General features: G+C 39.3%; 1 protein-coding gene across 1 annotated transcript; it reads left to right on the top strand.

Moving 5' to 3' along the window:
- Positions 1–19: 19 nt before the first annotated feature.
- LOC146459745 (calsequestrin-1-like) lies at positions 20–18,232 on the top strand. Its single transcript, XM_085089172.1, has 13 exons — positions 20–556; positions 4,509–4,593; positions 5,155–5,221; positions 7,255–7,288; positions 8,491–8,596; positions 9,658–9,731; positions 10,689–10,775; positions 11,944–11,990; positions 12,837–12,882; positions 13,719–13,773; positions 15,043–15,143; positions 16,774–16,848; positions 17,976–18,232. The coding sequence occupies exons 1-13, from the start codon at positions 287–289 to the stop codon at positions 18,144–18,146; spliced, it is 1,218 nt and encodes a 405-aa protein (XP_084945298.1). The 5' UTR covers positions 20–286; the 3' UTR covers positions 18,147–18,232.
- The last annotated feature ends 87 nt before the right edge of the window (positions 18,233–18,319 follow it).

Raw genomic sequence — 18,319 nt, 5'->3', positions numbered from 1 at the left:
ATTTGAACGCAGTGTTATTATTCTCACTGCCAGCGTTTCTGTATTTGCTGTTTGACTGAAAAAGGATTACCTATCTGTGATTTGCCTTAATATGTATAAGCCGGATAAACAAGAGGTTCATAATTGTATTTTTGTTCTCAAACGGAAGTTTGTGAACAGGAAGTGGTTGTAAATCATACTCAGTGCTCCCCGGGGAAGTCGCGGTCTTCGTTTGCGTACCGACGCGACGGGAATACCGATAGACAGCTCAATATACAACACTGTTTTGGATGGGCTTTCTTTTGCCATGAATGCTTTCCTCTTCGCAGTTTCCTGTGCACTTTTCTTTCACGGTGCATACTGTTCGGATGAACATTTGGATGAGATCCAAAGGGAAGAAGATCGTCTGCCATATTATCTCAAAGACGATGGAATAAGGAGAGTTGCGAAGCTCAACAAGGACCATTTCAACAAGACTCTGAAAGCAAGTCGGATGTTGGTAGTGTTATTTTACTTCTCAAGCAATGACAATAATGAAGTTGAGTACTCATGGAAGGCGGACGAAAAAATGTTAGAGGTAAGTATTAAAGGTACATATACAAGCAAACGGAAACACCCTTAGCTCGCATTACATCGGTTGAAGTTAGCAAGCCGCCAGACCGCAGACTACATGGAGATCTTTGCTATGTTTACCTTTCAACCGAAACTTATAATCCTCTTCGCTCTCGTCTTATAACATTAAATTTGATACATTTATCTCTGTTTTACTTGTGCGAAAAGGTAAGGTGAAATGTGAAATCCGTTTTACGGTTTATCAAAGAAAATTTAATTCCAGAATTAGCTTATCTTCTAGATGCGATGTTTCTGCAACAAAAGCCTATTTCCGTTATTGTTTGGGTTCTCTGTATATATATTTCACGCGTGAACGACATCGTCATAACGTCCTGAAAAGTTATTTTCGTCGCAAAATCGTGGGAACAACATTTTATAATCGGATATTTAAATGATGTCTTGAACGTGAAAAGTAAAAAAATCCGTTTTAGAAATCGCTTATTTAGTGGCGTAAAATTGTGAATAGTATGCTTAGAGTTTCTTTCGGCAAAAAGTCGTCAATAATTAATTATCTTGTGCTAATTGATTGTGTAAAGTGTTTTTAATAATGAATGCCTCGCGCTGATCAACGTAAACGACATAAATTACAAAAGTTCCAAGCAGTTCTTGAAGTAAAGACAAATTGTCAATAGAGTACTTCAAAATATTGTACCTTTAGAGTAACGTGCTCAATTATTTGTAATCCAACTGTGCGGAAACCATGAGGATACTTTCTGGCTTGTGCTATTTAATTGTTTTGTTTTGCAGCTGCGGAAATTTTCTAATTTCAGCTGAACTAATTTTTTATAAGTAAATTAAATGCGTCAGTCTTCTTGACGTAAAATAATGATTATCATATGCGGAATTCATTTAACAAAAACGTCTCAGAGTGATAATATTTATAATTGGTTGAAATGCAGGAACATATGATTGTGAAAAATATCTGTTTGCGCATCCGCAATTATTCACATGTATTATTTTATAAATTTTGGAGACAATATTACAAAATTGTAAAAAAAAATAAATAAATAAAAAGATTTTACTGAGAAGTATCTAAGATGGAAGATTCTGAAAATTCAGTTGACCCCATTGTTGTTGCTGATGAAATATTATTCTTTCCTCTTTCAAATAGCACAAATTAGTTTTTATTATATGTATTAAAAACCAATCTGATGCTGTAACTCCAAATGTCATACTGGGCATCTTAGTGTTTGCCTTTGGGATAATTAGGAGTGGGGGGGGGGGGGGGTGGGTGGGTGGTGTATTTTGTATTTTGGTTTACATGCCTGAGAAAATGCATCTATGGGTGCTCTTTGTAAAAACATTGATTTCAGTAAACATTATGCATTTGGTTTGGCAACTGTTATTTACACAATGATATTTTTATTGTGTAAAAGAGAAATATTGTGGTTGATTGTTTAAAATATATCTCAAGTTAGTTCACCCCTGTGGCTTCGTGGGAAAAATAAAAAGTTCTACCGTTCCAAATTGTTAAATGATCTTGTTGGCATTATGGTTTATTGGTTATTGTAAAATTCATCAATTATTCATCAAAGTTATGACCTGCAAACAATAGGTATAGAATTTGAGTCACATGTACACCTCTGTATAAACACCAATTCTAATCAATGAATTAACTTTTGATACAAACTCCTGCTCAGCTAATTAGTATTCATTAACTTTTGATGTTGTTCTCTACTGATTAAAATGCAAAACACAATACATTCAATTTATTGATTCATTTCACAAGTACGATTGAATATTTGCTTCCGATCTGTATGGGCTTTACAATGACTCGTCTTCAGCTCGCCATTGTAAACGCCCATACAGATCTTCTGCTCATATTTTATCAAGTACTTATTACAACATATTGAATGGATATCCCATAACAATAGAATTAGTATCTTAGCATAACGTCCAAATATGAACAGCTCATTAGGAGACACTTTCCATTAAGCCAAAAGGAAACTCCATTTATATTAAAAGGGACTTCCCTCAAGAGGACCTCTCTAAAAATTAGAGAACCATTCTGGAAGAGAATTCACTTGCAATAAGGGCACATCATTTGGACTCCTCCCGAAAGGGGACATCTTTCACCTTCCATTCAGAAGCACCACACCAAGAAGACACCGCTTTAATATAAGGACACACCTCCCAAAAAGGGATATCTTGCATAATAGGTGACCTCCCTTTAGGGAAAACCTCCCTTAATGGAAGACTGCCTACAAGGGGAAACCTATCCCCCCCCCCCCAGCCCCAGGGGGACATTTTTCCATTTTGGGAGACTCCTCTAAAGGGAATTTCCTGCTACAGGAATCCTCCCACAAAAAGAAACCTTGCAGAAAAAGGCAGCTCTTATAAACCCCAGTGTAAAGACATCTCCTTTAACACTATCTAGACTGGGGGGGAGGGGGGGGGCAGAATCTGCTCCTGGTGACTTTGAACCTGAATAATTTTTTTTGATATTTGACCAAATGCCCTGAAACTTACGAACTTTTTTCAGAAATTTCTCTGGCAAAAATTTGATATGGCCAGTTAGTGTTGATTGACTGATGTTACCTTGGCAACCAATTTTGACAGTTTTTTTTTTTTTTTTCAGAAAATAGAAAATCCCTCTTCAAAATGAAGACAAACCACTTTTTGCTCGTGCAAATTTTATGTTTTTAGTTCATATAAGTATTCCTTTATTGGTTTTGATTACTTTTGGTTCAATTTCGGCACAGTTTTCGGAAATCCAGAAATCCAAGATGGTGAATCCAAGATGACCACCATTTGGGAAATCATGACCTAATTACCAAGTGATATGACATCATCACTTCACATTGGCAATGTGAAGTGATGATGTCCACAATTTGTGGACCTCAAAGGAGACACCTTTTAACATACTATCTATCCTTCAGGTCTAACTGTCATAACTTTTACACTTGCAAAGTAATGGTGGGGGGAGGGGAGGGGGATCCGTTCCTCCCCTGGCCCCAAAAGACAAAAAAAGAGCCTGTTCTAGATTAAGGGTTAATGGGACACTCGACACAAGTGGGCAGCCCAAATGTGAAGACATGATTCATAAGTGAGTACCTCTCATTAAGGGACATCCTCAAATAGGGGTACTACCCATAATGAAACTCCTTGCATGAGAGGAGATCAGTGCCAATAAGGGACACTTTCCTAAAAGGATGACTTACATAAGCTATAAGGGAACACCTTCCATATGGGCTCCTCCTGCAAGACTCACATCTCGAGTTCCCATAAGGGGGCACTGCTATAAAGGGAGGGGGTGGGGAGGGGTTAAAAGACCCCTCCCATAGAAGGGAACACTTGTGAGACTTTCTTATGGGGGAGGGGGTAAAGAGATACTTCCTTTCATGGGGCATTTACTAAGAGATATCTTCCTCAAAGGGGTGTCTGCAATAAAATGCAAGCTCCAATTAGGAGGCATCTTCCATAAAGGATGCCTCCCAGAAAGGGCCCCTCCCATGAGAAGACACCCCTCTTATAAGAAAAAAAAATTCCATCGCGTTGAAACTTACATCAGGCGAAGCCTCCCTAGACTACGAGCAGTCTCTTATTTTTCTTAGGGATGATTAAGCAAGCAAATCACAAGGAGATGCGATGGGTGAGCTTATTCAGGTCTCTCATATGAGATACCACAAAAGAGGACAGCCCAACATATGTAGAGACTATCCATAGTGAGGGGACACCCCCCATAGTTGAAAACCTCTTGTAGGGACATACCTGCAATGAAGTCACTATCAATTTTTAGGGGTCTACATCTCTGATAAGGAGACACTTGCCATAAGAACAAGACACCGTTAATAAGTAGATGGAGCTCATCCACATTCAGACATTTCCATTTCATAGTATTGCAGTCCGGTTCAGTGCCAACTTGATGCGCAACCAATCTCACTTGCTTTTAATCGTTTCTATGTTCCTTGCTGCAGATTGTAGCACGAGTTCTTCAACCACAAGGAGTAACTATTGGAAGTGTCAATGTAGCGGAAAGTATGGAATTAGCTCAAAGATTGGGTGAGTAGTCGGTGTGGGCTGTATATATGCTCTCTGAGTTGGCGGAGGTTAACACTGTTTTCTGTGTAGTTTTGTATATTGTCGTAGCTGGACTGTGAAGTTAGGAGGCAATTAAAGTATTGGGAATTCAAGAGAAACGGGGCAGCAAATGGGAGTAGGGTTAGGGAGTGCAGGAAGTAGAAAAGTTGGCGCTAAGTGGAGGAAATGGGAAAAATTGTACAATATTGCAAAGTATTTTTCAGCAGAGAAAAGGCCAAAAGTTTGCATGAGCTAATGAGGAAGGGGTAGGTATCTCAAAGTTCAGATGCATTACACTATGTTATGTCGCTCGTACTGAGACTTAATGGCTGAAACATAATAATAATAATAATAATAATAATAATAATAACAATAATAATAATAATAATAATAATAATAATAATAATAATAACAATTTATTAATTTCTATTGCACAATTATCAATATAAAATTTCAATTGCGAAAACGTCTTCATTAAAAGCTTGTAAAAGAATTGTTTGACATTGTACAATCGTTATTCCATTTCTTTTAAATTTCTTCCAGGAGTCAAATACTCTGGTGCGATTATGATCTTTCACAGAGGAAAGAGAATAGAATATTTTGGACACAGGTACACTAAACATTTTGCTTCTAAAGAGGCAAAGAAGATGATGATGGTGATGATGATGATAATGATGATGATGATAATGATGATGATGATGATGATGATGATGATGATGATGGTGGTGGTGGTGGTGGTGGTGGTGGTGACGACGATGACGACGACGCATTCAAGACTTGGCTTAGCAAATCATTCACACGCATTTCATAGTTATGACATGCATTTCACTCTCATTTCTCATCATCCACGGGTTTATTACCAATTCACAAAATGACCAGCTCCCAGTTGGTAGAGCACTGCACCGGTATCGCAAAGGTTATGGGTTCGGATCCCGTTCTGTCCTTCGCCTATCAAATCTTTCATCCGCAGTTCACATACTTGATTATTCATATATTTCACGCTCAAACCCAATTTACGTTTCTTAAAGGTTAAATGTATCAAAAGGGAAAAATGTCAAACGGGCTTTTCGGAGATAATTCAAGTCGACTATCTGCTAACGGCGAGCTTTTTCAAAGCTCTCTGTAAGAGCCGGATCATCCAATGTTTCATTTCCGTGAATATCTGTTTGGACCTAAGAAAAACTAGCCTTTTTTTATATTTTGTCACCTCGAAGGGGTACCGTTACGGAGATTCCTCTGTGTTTTGGTAGAAACTACTCAAATATTTGACAAGTTACCTTTTCGCCAACATTAAATTGCTGAGAATGATGTATTATTCAAGTAAGTGACACAAGCATACTCGGAAAAAAAATGCTCTATCAGGAGTCGAACCTAAGACCTTCCGATTGCTGGTTCGGATGCTGTACCACTGAGCTACAGGAGACTGGTGGGAGCTAAGGCTAAACCTAGTTTAATGGCCTTAGCTTTCGCGAGTCTCCTGTAGCTCAGTGTTAGAGCATCCGAACTAGTAATCGGAAGGTCTTAGGTTCGACTCCTGATTGGAGCACTCGGATTTTTTTTCCGAGTATGCCTGTGTCACCTCCTTGAATAATACATCATTCTAATTTATTCACCAGGCTTGAAATATTCCATCACATTTTCCCATTAAATTGCTCTTAGAGCACCAAAAAGAAAATATTAAGAGCTTTCTCCTGGGAAGAACAAACCAGTATACTATAATCAGTTAATATTTTTTAGCGATTTCTTAAAGTACAATAGAAGAACTATCCGCAGTCAAAGATAACTAACACTAGTTTCTATGTAGTAGTAGATTTAATGTTAAACTGGACCATTATTTTAACGATTCCGTCGATTCAAATGTGTGTTTTGGCCATTCAAAATAACATTACAAATAGTTGACACTGCCCCTTTAAACTTTAGTAACATGGGATAATTAATCCCTTTTGGTTTCGAATAGATGAAAAATGTTTCCAGGGGAGTAAAAAAAAAAACACAGTTAGGACTTTCGGAACACCAACAGTAACTCCTTAATTCGAAGGGACAGCGATCTGTTACCAAACAGTTTCTGTGTCTTCAAAATTCAGCTCAATAGTCCGAACAGATCAAACTATGTCAGCGCACACAAATAACTAACAACGATCTTGGAAAGCAGAAAAAGACTTTTGAAGTGTTTCTTTTAAATGTTCTCGTTAGGTCCCCTCGTAACAACCGCGAATTTTCGTCCCAGCCGACGAGGCATACTATACATTTGCTCTTATTGAGCTCTTACTGCAACGATTAACAGCCGGAAAAATGCCTCCTCGGCCCTAAAGTAGACCGCGAGCAGTGTCTCTTTTGCTCGAAAATTCACAGGGAAGAACGAAAAAAACTAAGCGAGCACCATTTTCGAGGGGCGAGTGAGGAAGCCGCGAGTCGCGCGCGCGAGAAATGCCTCGACTCGCGACTTCGCCGCTCTCTTTTCTGATAAAAGTTTCGGGGAGAAGTTATTAAAATATCAAGAAAATTCACCTTGGGTGATTATATCCTTAATTCTCATGACCTCAAGGGTTGAATAAGCATTGGTATTTCAAGGAGAAATTTGATGCTGATCACTGTTTGGGCTTAAAGGGTTAATATGTTTTTTTTCTGTTTATATCCGGACAGGTCGGCAGATATCCTTGTGGGCTTTTTACACAAGGTTAGTAAGAGCAGTCATACGTGATTGTCGTTTGTTATTTGCCACTGTTTTTAGTATCATCATACCTTTACAATGATGGAAACGGAACAATAACAGGAATGGAGGCTAAAGGGGAGGAACATGGGGGCCTTAGTTCCTCCCCCCTCCCCCGACATTTTTTCACCCATTAGACGTGATTAGAAAAGTGTTAAAGGAAACCCGTCATTCTTCCAACAAATTGACGTTAAATTGTTGGAAATAGTGTCTAAATTTCGAAGCTTACTTTAAACAGTAGAGATAGCATTAAAATGTTTGAAAAACTGGAAATAATTATCGCCCATTTTTGGGCTTTAGTTTCCCACGCGCCGCCATTTTGGATTTTATGACGTCACACGGAAGGTTCTAAACTGATGCTAAGCTGATCCGAAGTCTTTTAGCAATTTCTGTCATCTTCTTTTAAACTCCGATGGACTGTACACTTTATGCAAATAGGATCGGTCGGGATTAGTTATCATTCTTGATGATTTCTACGTTTGGCAAATCAATGAGTTACCTACAGGTTTCTTCTTTAAAACTCTTCAATTTGGTTAGCTGCCAATTCTAACCAAAAGAGCCTTTTCGATACAAGCGAGTTGCATGCTACAGAACCGCATATCAAATACGATGTAGAGTGTTTCAACCGATTTGCAAACGCCGAGAAGTAGGTTGAAAAAACGAGGCCGAGCCGAGGTTTTTTGTTTGTTTTTGTTTTGTTTTGTTTTGTTTGTTTTTTGTTGTTATTTTGTTTCTAACTAAGGTCGCGTTTGATTTTCTGCAAGCTTTCCTTGACGCACGATAATTTAAGAGCCATTTTGTACTCCAGTAACTCCAAAAACCTCTTATGAGAGATTTCCTGTAATCATTGTATGCATTACTATTCCGGAATGGGGTCAATCGAGCGCACCCTAAGTTCGAGATGTGAATCGGATCAAACGCTCTAAATCATTGATAATTCTTGGAGAAATTCAAAGCAAAAGTTCACCAAATTTTATGATAATTAAGATCACATTTCCAAACCTCCTTCAGGGTAGTGATTTCCTCTTCTTCCCGCATGAAATATTAATGAGTTTGAGAATGGTTGGGCGTAATTTTTCGATTACGTCAATAGTTACTGGGGATGTATTCACGAGGACGTATTACAAAATACGGAAACACAAACAGGGTAAATTGCAACTTTATTTCAGATGTTTGAGCCTCCAGTTACACTCATAGAGAGCAAGAAACAAAAAACTGTCTTTGATGATGTTGATGGCAGCAAAGTCATAGCTTATTTGGAAAAGGATTCACCAGGTACAGTGATGGAAATTGTTGAAGGGAGAGGGGAGGTATCTCTCAGGGTTTTGGACGCTTGAATGGTGGAAGTAATGTTTTCGTCGCTTCGAATTCCAGTTCGTTTTGACTGCAAAAAGAGTTCGTATTTTGCGTTAACTCGCCAAAAGAACGCGCGTTGTTTGAACGAATTGCCTGGAGCTAGCGAGGAAATGGAATATCTAAGAGTGGGAAGAATGGAGGGACGTTTGCTTCACACACCATTCGTGAGGCTCGCGCGCGAGATTCCACGCTGTCAGTGGTCCTATCTCCCTTCATGAACTTCAAGAGAAAGACAACTTAGATATGAACGGTTCGCCCCTTTAGGGCTATACCTTCATAGAAATACACGGAATAGATGGTATTCACGTTTATTTGAGATTTATTCTATTGTCGCAATGAACAGAGTAGTATTTCATTCAATCTGCCCCTGGCAGTGGTATGAATGGAATACAGTTTACTTAGAATAAGAGGAGTTGCGTTCTTTTTTGGTGAGTTTTTAGGTTAATCGGATTTGGAGGAATTCGTCCTTTTAGGAACTGATTTTCTGACTAACCAGGTATTCCGCAACCGGAAATAAATTTACTAATCCGTAAGGATTCGTCCAAAAGATTTTTGTTCCTCAGTTTTGCCTTAGACCTATCTTTACCATTAGCTAAAAATGAGCCTTTAAAATCATTTTTAATGAGCGAGATGAAAACCTCGGTTAACTTTTAATCGTGGATTAGCGTTAATCGGCTTTCCAACAACCCGTCCCAGATGAGAAAAATCTTATTGTTCCTGTACACCAACATGGCTGCCATAACGTCACATGCAAACCATCAATATGAAACCTGCGTAGCTGTTAGGATGTTGGGCGAAGGCAAAACTTGGACGATCAAGTAGTGAAACCGCGAGAAAAATTGGGAAAAGGCGATTTGCCATTTTCTCGAAGCTTACCACGCTACGCTCGTTGTATAAATTATACGCCGTTACCTTGTGAACTATCGTTATATCGTTTTACCTTATTTATACTTAATTTGTTTTTGCAAATATCTTTTCAGAAATGAAAGCATATGAAGATTCCGCAAAGCAGTACCAACCATTGCTGCCGTTCTTCACAGTGTGGGACAAAAAGGTACGTGAGGAAAATATTCCGCAAAGCTGTCCTTATTTTGCATTGGTTCGTCATGGGAACATGCGATCCGCGCTTCACGCCTCGCGAGGCCATGCTTTCAACGATTCTTTTCTCCCCCTTCGTGAATTTCAAGAGAAAAAAAAGAACGACAGGGCTTGTACGAGTCAGGGAAAACCAGGAAAGTCGGAGAATTTTATAATTTCAGTTCCCAGGCATGGAAAGGATTTAATTGTGGGTCATGGAATGTCATTGAAAATGATGTTTATGAGAAAATAAAAAGGGAAAAGAAAAACACAAGAAAACGAACAATTATAAAAAACAACAACAACAACAACAACAAGGAACCAAGAAACGGATTTTCACTTAGTAGAAATAATCTCCGCGCATTTTGAGACTGTAAAATGTGAACACTCTATCTTGGAAACTTTGGTAAAGGTCATGGAAAGTCATGGAATCCTAAAAGCCCAAAAGAGTACGAACCGTGAGCGACTGATTTTTCAGCCTTCCGTTCAGCGTTTTCAGCTATAACACTATTATATGTCCGTAATCATTTAATTTCGATCGTTTTCATCTGGAATCGGAATTCTTGTGGACGGCGTCCACTGACACTTATGCACCCTTCATAATTTGTTCTTGTCAACGTAGATTCTTAAAAAAAAACAGACTAAGTTTTGACTTATGCGTTTTTATATGATTTCGCTCTCCACAAGTAAGGGATGAAAAATATCGAAATTTTCTATTCACTTTGGACGACGTTGCTTCGTTATCGTTTCGCGAAGATTGTTTATTTTAAACAGCCGTGTACTGTAATTTTAATTTTAAATTTTAATTTTAATTAACTTTCTAAATTGCAACTGTTGTTTCTGTTATGCTTACGCATGCATGTAAACCAGCTAACGGTTTTTCTTTAGTACTTAGGTTTTGTTTTTAATATGGTAGTTTTCGTATTTTCACCAGCTTGCCAAATCGTTGAGACTCAAGAAACCAAACTGCATCCAGCTCGTGAAGCCGTATGAAAAGCCTGTTAGCTTCCCGTCAAATCAGGTAACGGTTGTTTAAACATCCTCGGAGAACCAGGGGCAGAAAGTCCAGATGGGGCGAAGATTCAAGGATCAAAACTTCGCTTGTCCAAAGTTTCGCCCATGACGTCTTCGCCGACTATCCACCCCTGAGGCAATATTGGGATTTACATTATTCGGATTAGGACAAATCAATTTTACGGAGCCTCACTCGAATTTTTGTCCTCGCTTTTTTGTAATCAACGATACCTTGGGACAAATCTTTCAAGTTGGAGCGTTCGTTGAAGTATGTACAATGTAGAAGAGGCTGGCTTAAGGGCCCGCATAACTCTTTTTAATCTTTCCACTTTTCTAGAAAGTTAGAATGAAAGTCTTATAATATAATAAAACACCACCAAGGAAGGAAGGTTTTTCTTTTTTTCTTGTCATTTTTTCCTTTTTGTTTATGCATGGTTACAGCCTTTTATTTGCATCAAACCAAAACGTTTGGCTTCGGAAACCCAAGACGTTTTTCGTTTTTATATATTTTTTATATTTCTCTATTGGCAATTTAATAGTGGAAACTATTTGGGAGGGAGGGAGGGGGACATCTCGACATGGATGTTTATTCAAGAAGACAAGAAAAAAAAAGGATGCTAAATTTTAAGGACTAATACAGAGCAATACAGAGCAGTTCTTGCTCAGTTTCTGACTATGCGGGAAAAGCAGATCTTAGCAAGGGTTATTGAAATGCAAAAAGAAAATTTGGGGTAGCCTCGCATTTGTCAGTGATAATTAAGCAGCACTAATTGGAAAAGAGCTTTAAAAATATAGCTATGTTCATTTATGGATTTGTTTTCCAAATGGGAGTTTAATTGTCCCTGAAAAAAATGCGCGGTTGCCTCCAATTTCCTTTTCGGATGTCAATACCCCTTGCTAAGATCTTTTCCAGTATAGTCATAAACCAGGCAGAAATACCTTTGAAATAGTAGGTAAAGTCCTTTACATGAAATTAGGGTTTCTCTTATTAACCCGAGATGCGCAGAAACGTACCCGCAGTAACAAAAGCAGGCACCGTCCTTTAGCTTGGTCAACCAAAATAAATAAATAAATAAATAAATAAATAAATAAATAAATGATACTGAGTCCCCAACTCTTTGTTTAAACCAGTATGATACTGAACTATATGTACTGTTTTTTTGCTTTCATTCTAGGCCATAACAGAGGAAAATATCAACAACTTTATCGAAACGAACAAGAAGTAAGTAAAAGTTCAACCGAGGTGCACAACTTTTTCTACGTCCTTCTTGATCTCTTAGTTCTTACCACATTTTGCTGACGGGCGCGGGGCGAAGAAAAGCGCCTTTGGTTTTCTCACCTTCTTCGAGCTCGTGAATTATCGTGTTATGTCGCCCTCTGTCCCTTCCGGGTTACTAGTCTGCAAAAGAACTGGTTCAGGCTTTGAGCTGTGAACTCAAGAGGGAAGTTTGGAGAGTGATAAATCGCGCTGAAATTGCCACTTGCTTAAGGCGGCGACACACATGACGATTTTATACGCTGATCACGGCGAATTTGATCGCCAGCGAGCCGATTTACGCGGACACACTTGGCGATTTTTTTTCGCCGATCGCGGCGATGTGGCAGTTTTGAAAACTCGTGTGATAAAATCGCCCAACCTGATGGGTTGGCTTTACTGTCGATTCGAAGTAATGACCGTAGAAAATCGCGGGAACGGGCACACTTGGCGAATGCCGGCGAATTTAATCGCCGATATCTGACATGCCAGATATCGGCGATTTTATACGCCGATCACAGCGATCAACGAAAACACAATCGTTGCACCGGGCACAGCTGGCGATTTTCGCCGATCGCGGCGATCGGCGTATAAAATTGCCAAGTGTGTCGCCGGCTTTACATACGCGATTTAAAACCGCAACTTAAGCACGACAAAAGTTGCACAAAAATAGAGAGAGTCCGCAAAATCTATTTATCAATCAAATTTCTTTAACGAGAGTAACCCCGAATAAAAACGAGTCTAAATCCGAGAAGCTACCTCAAAGCATTAAGGTGAAATTTTGTTTTTGTGTTTTCTTCTTGAACAAAACAGGGGCATATTGACGAAGATTAGACTCGAAAATATCCACGATACTTGGGTAAGTGACCATGAAGTGTGATCAACATACAATTTCTCCTTGTGATATCAATGCATTGTCAAATAGACTTGTGAGGAGAAACAATAAATAGGGTTAATTATCGTGAATTACCGTTATGTGGAGTTTCGGATGGTGTCAAGTTATTTACACAGCAGTATCTTAAGAGATGTGTTGCTTAAGCTTCTAGTCTTCTTCTTAATCGAATATTTTAACTTCCTTGGAGCGGTTGTTTGTGCTACCTTAAAAAGACAAGGTTTAGCGTTAGGAGAGCAGCGATGGCGCAGTGGTAAGAGCACTCGCCATCCCATTTAATGTGACGCGCCCAGATTCGATTCCCCGACTCGACGTCATATGTGGGCTGAGTTTGTTGTTGGTTCTCGTCCTTGCTTCGAGAGGTTTTCTCTGTGTACTCCGGTTTTTCCCTCTCCTCAAAAACGATAATTCAGTCCAACTTCCAATCCGATATGGCATCATACTGAACACTTCAGTCTTGTTAATCATGAGCGCATTAATTTTTTGAACTGAGATAATCACCCAAATAGGAGCCGGAAGGTAACTACCTCTATCACTCACCCCGCCCCCCTGAAAATCCGTAACTTGGATAATCCATTATGGTGTGTTGATTGTAAATGACAAAGGCAGACTGAAAGTTATGAAAACTTTTCCGACTAATTCCTGTAGTCACCGGAGATGGCCGATATCATCCGGCAATTCCCGACAAAGATCCGACGTCCTTAGTAGTTGAGTTGCCCTTTTGCTCGGAAACAATTGCAAATTAATGTCTTTGTTTCGAGGAAAACGTATACTGCGCTAATTACCTCTGTTTTATATCCTAGTCAACCAAAGCGGAAGGCTACCTGATTACGGCCTTTGTAAGATTGGAGACCAACGGTACGTTACCTGTCCATATTCTGAGCTTGGTTGTTTTAAGCGCTAGGATTGAGCCAATCCAACTTGATCACAGCTCATTTTGTACTTGAGTAAATAAGCAGTAGTGTAGTTAGGCAGTAACGTTTTAGAAAAATGAGATGTTTAGTGGTGAGAGTTCTGATGTTGCTGATAAAGCAGTTTTCAACTGCGTATCGTAAGAGCAAAACCAAAGTAATTACTCTGACCAATCACAACAAACCGTAAACAGCGCAATCATCAGAAAGGGAGTGGTGAACTCGCGAGCTCGGCAATAATCAGAATAATCAGAATCTCCAATCTTGTACCCAGAGTCCTCAGGCTCTTTGGCCAGCGTTTGGTCGCCAGGAGAGACTCTGGGAAACTGGTATTACCGCAGGATTTCTGCGGTAAAACAATGCAAGCCGTTACGGGGCGACAAATCCAAAAATTTAAGTTTTTTCCGGATCCTCCAGAGTCTCTCCTGGCGACCAATCGCTGGCCAAAGAGTCTGAGGACTCTGGGTACGAGATTGAGCAAACTCATGTTATCGGCTTCAAGCGCGGGAAAACGAGGGCTAGCAAGTCACGATTGGTTTTGGTTTTCTTCTCATTGGTTGAGAGAGTGGCGCGAATTTTGCTAACCAATCGCAGAACGAAGTAAATCAAAGCCAAATTAAACCCGAATTACTTTTGTTACTCAGTTAAAAAACGCTCCAGGGACGAATTCCTCGATTGTTCATTAAGAGCGTCGAGTACGTTTAATTCAAGTCGGAAATAGCAATTGAATCACCTTTAAAAGCATATGCGTAGCCATCCCTAATTTTCTTTTTGAATTCCAATAACAGTTGCTATTAAAGATCTTTCTATAGAGTGTTTTCATATGACGTCACGGCGGCCATGTTGGTGTCCCAAAACAAAGAAATGGCGGCCATATTGGTGTCCCAAACTAAACCTCTGGAAATTGAACTCTATTTTTATGCAAATACTTTCTTTTGTTTCAGTAAACCAATATGGCCGGTAGTCACGTGAATGAAAACGCTCTATAGTCATAAACCGCACAAAAATACCATTGCCTTAATAGGCGGCGTCCTCACGAAATCCTTATTGTTCGGATCATTCCCGACTTCAGGGCTCTTCCTTTTTGCGCATGACTGGCGCATGACGTGGTCAAAGCCGAGCGGCTCTGGGTTCGAGAATGTGCTCGGACCATCCCTGAATGCGCAGAATGTATGCGCAGTAGCAAAAGGAGGCTTAATTCATTATCTTTCAACAGCTGGGGCCCAGTTCTTCTCTTTGGTGAAGTCATTGGCCAAACGTTATGGCGAGAACAAGAAATTACACTTCTTGTGGGTTGATCCAGATCCTTTTCCCACGGTAAGTGAGATACCAGTGTTGAGTGTTTCGATTTTACCGGATTTTTGTTTCGTCCCGCGCTGACGACTGCTACGGCAGCGAAAACGAAGCAAAACAATATATTTGATAAATAAAAGCAATGACTTTACAGGTGCGTTCTACACTTTGGTATATTTCTTTGCCTTCCTCCGCAAAACAGCAATGTGAAATGATTAAATTCAAAGTTTCTTGGAAACTGTGAGCATCGTTCTTTTTTAGCTTGAACTCCATTCCTACCAATTTAGTTCTTGGGTTTTTCGCCCAAATTTTACAATTTGAACGAGTTGCAATAATCGAGAAGTAGATCTAATAATATGAATTTATATTTTCAGGTGACCGGCGCTTTCATTGGCATTCATCGGTGCTTAAGGGCCTCCACAAACTAGGCACTGAAATTGTTATCGACGACTTTTTTTTTCAATCGACAACGTGGTTCAATCGTTTCCACACACGAGAAATGTAGTTGTCGACAACTTTTATGTTTTGAGGAGGCCTAGAAACTTGCTTGCAATGCGCATGTGTACATCGAGCAGAAACTGGCGGCCGCTGCCAAAATTAAATAGACTAAAGTTATCGATGACTTACAGCCGGGCGAACGTGGGTTGTCGATAACAAAATACAGCGTTTGTTATCGACATTAAAGCAGCTTTCCTTTTGAAAAGGAAAACTACTTTGTTGTCAATGACTTTATTTTTCCAACGTTTGTAGTCGATAACTTGATTCACACACGACATGTTTTGTCACCGATAACTTTTTGTTATCAACAACTAAAAACTTAATGACAGTTTACCTCGCCTGTTATTTTAGGGCCTCTACTGTTCTGCCCTCTGTCTTTGTTATTTGCCATTTCATGGCCTCTTCTTTACTCTCTCCGGTTTTTGTTTTTTTGTGAGATTCTTTGTCTTTATCACTTAAAGAGAAAGTATCACGCAAATTTGATGTCATTTCAAGACCCAAAAATGTTTGGCTGTCAACAGAAACATAAAATAATTGTCTAGTTTTGTTATAAATTATCACCCTAGTGCAATAAAACTGTCGATTAGTGCCTCTGGCTAATGATAGAATAGTTTGGAATGGATTGAAACTTGAAAAATGTTAGGCTAATGTTTTTCAAGTTCTCGCATTTTTGTTTTCAAATGCGCGAGAACAGTTCATGAGTTGTTCTTTTCAAGAATTGAGTTGATCTCTTTCCTCTTTTTGTTCTAAAATTGTTTTGTAGCTATGTGAAGGTCTTATTTCACCATTTTTAACCAAACAGGTCAAAAACCCCATGAGACTTCCCCTTTAATAGAACAATTCGCGCTCAGTATGGCATTTTGAAATGTTACATGAAATTAAGAAAGGATCCCAGAAATAATCTTGCTATTCTGAATTTACCAAGACAAAAATAACCATAACTCTACCATCCTGAAAGCGATCCACTGAATTGCACCGTTGGGCGACCCCTACTGTAGCTTGTTTTAGCTCTTACAAGTGCGCCATTATCGCTGATTCTTTTCCGGTAACATTTTTTCTTTTGGTCCTCGGAACCCAACCTTCAAGGCAATCTCTGGTGGGTAACCCGTGGCCTGGCCTCCATAAGGCTGATCTTTTATCTTCCTTTTTGTTTTAGATGCGTGATTACTGGCAGAAGTCTTACAATATTGATGTCAATTCTCCTGTGATAGGAGTTATCGAACCTAAATTGGTAAGTAAACTTCTCAGCAAAAGAAGAGAAAATTTTGGAAATATTTAAAAAGGTCCCGTTTTGCGTAAGAGCGGTTTTCAGTCGAGTGTTGAAAGTAATTTCGCGTTTGCTTTGGTTTTGCTTTACCACGCTCTCTGCGATTGGTTAGAAGAACTCGCGCTGCTTCTTCAACCAATCAGAAGCGAAACCAAAACCAACGGTCACTTGCTCACAAGCGTTTTCCCGCGGTTGGCGCCGGTTACATGTATTTGCTTCGATTTCTGATTGGTTAATTATTGCGAATTGCGCTGTTTGCGTCTTTTTTGATTATCCAGGGTAATTACTTTGATTTGGGGTTTACAATACTCAGTTGAAAACCGCTCTATCTCTTTGATGTACACGCGTAATTCAGTTCTCTGGCGGCAATGTGTTGTTTTACTAACCGATTAATTTATCTATCTATAATTTATTGAGCTCTTGAAGTTTTCTTGATTAAACTGTATGGCGAGCCTATTTGTCTCCAAGAAAATTCAATGGCCATATTATATATCTTGATAGACAGGCAATTTTTGTGAGACGTGTTACTGTTCAGATAAATAGGAAAAATAAGGGCTAGACGAATTATTCCTCTTTATTACGCCCATTTTGAAATCACTGCTGATCCTAGCAATCTGATTGGCTCTCAACAGTGCGATTTATTCCCAAATTGCAACAATTTTTGCTCTAAATCGCATCCATTCTTTAGCCCATCAAAATGGAAATGAAGTAACAAAAATAGAATATTGATATTGGTAATGATACTCTGTGATTTCAAAATAGGTGTTATTAAGTGGTAATTGAACTTTGTGTCGTGCAATTTTGGTTTGATATCATACTTGTGATTTCAAATCAAACTCGCGCTGCGCGCTCGTTCGATTTTGAAATCACGCGTATGATTTCAGGCCAAATTGCACCCCACTCAGTTCAATAACCATTATAAAACGAGTTGTACGAGAGGAGAGGTGGATAATTTGTTTCAGACGAATAATTATAATACTCTAAGCTCTAAACTTGTCGCGTATAACAAACAAAATTAACGCATCGGAGTCTTGGAAACTTCGTGACAAAACGTTGAAACTGTTCGGAACAATTCAAACTTCTATCCACAGAGCAAAAGTTCCTGGTTTGAGAAAAAAGGCAAAGAAACTAAACTTCGCCATCTTCAGCAATGGGTGGAGGATATCCTGGCGGGAAAAGTGGAGCTAAAGGAGCCGGCAAATACCACGCAAAATACACACGGAGGAAGTGATGAAACGACCACCAGAAAAGAGGAACTTTGACCTTAGTTCTGTTGATTTTAGGATTACAAGAAATTTTAAAAAGCTACGGGAAATTTAGCTGAAATAACGAGTCATTATAAAGCAGAGTTGTCTCTTGTGCATGGCCGACTGCTAATAAACGAGAACCCTGGGTTCGAAATTGCCACGAGCTTGGCACGTGATACCCAGGACGC

The sequence above is a fragment of the Pavona decussata genome, unplaced genomic scaffold (genome assembly GCF_977016875.1).
Source record: "Pavona decussata unplaced genomic scaffold, jaPavDecu1.1 SCAFFOLD_217, whole genome shotgun sequence".
NCBI lineage: Eukaryota > Metazoa > Cnidaria > Anthozoa > Scleractinia > Agariciidae > Pavona > Pavona decussata.
This window is presented reverse-complemented; position numbering and strand designations above follow the sequence as displayed.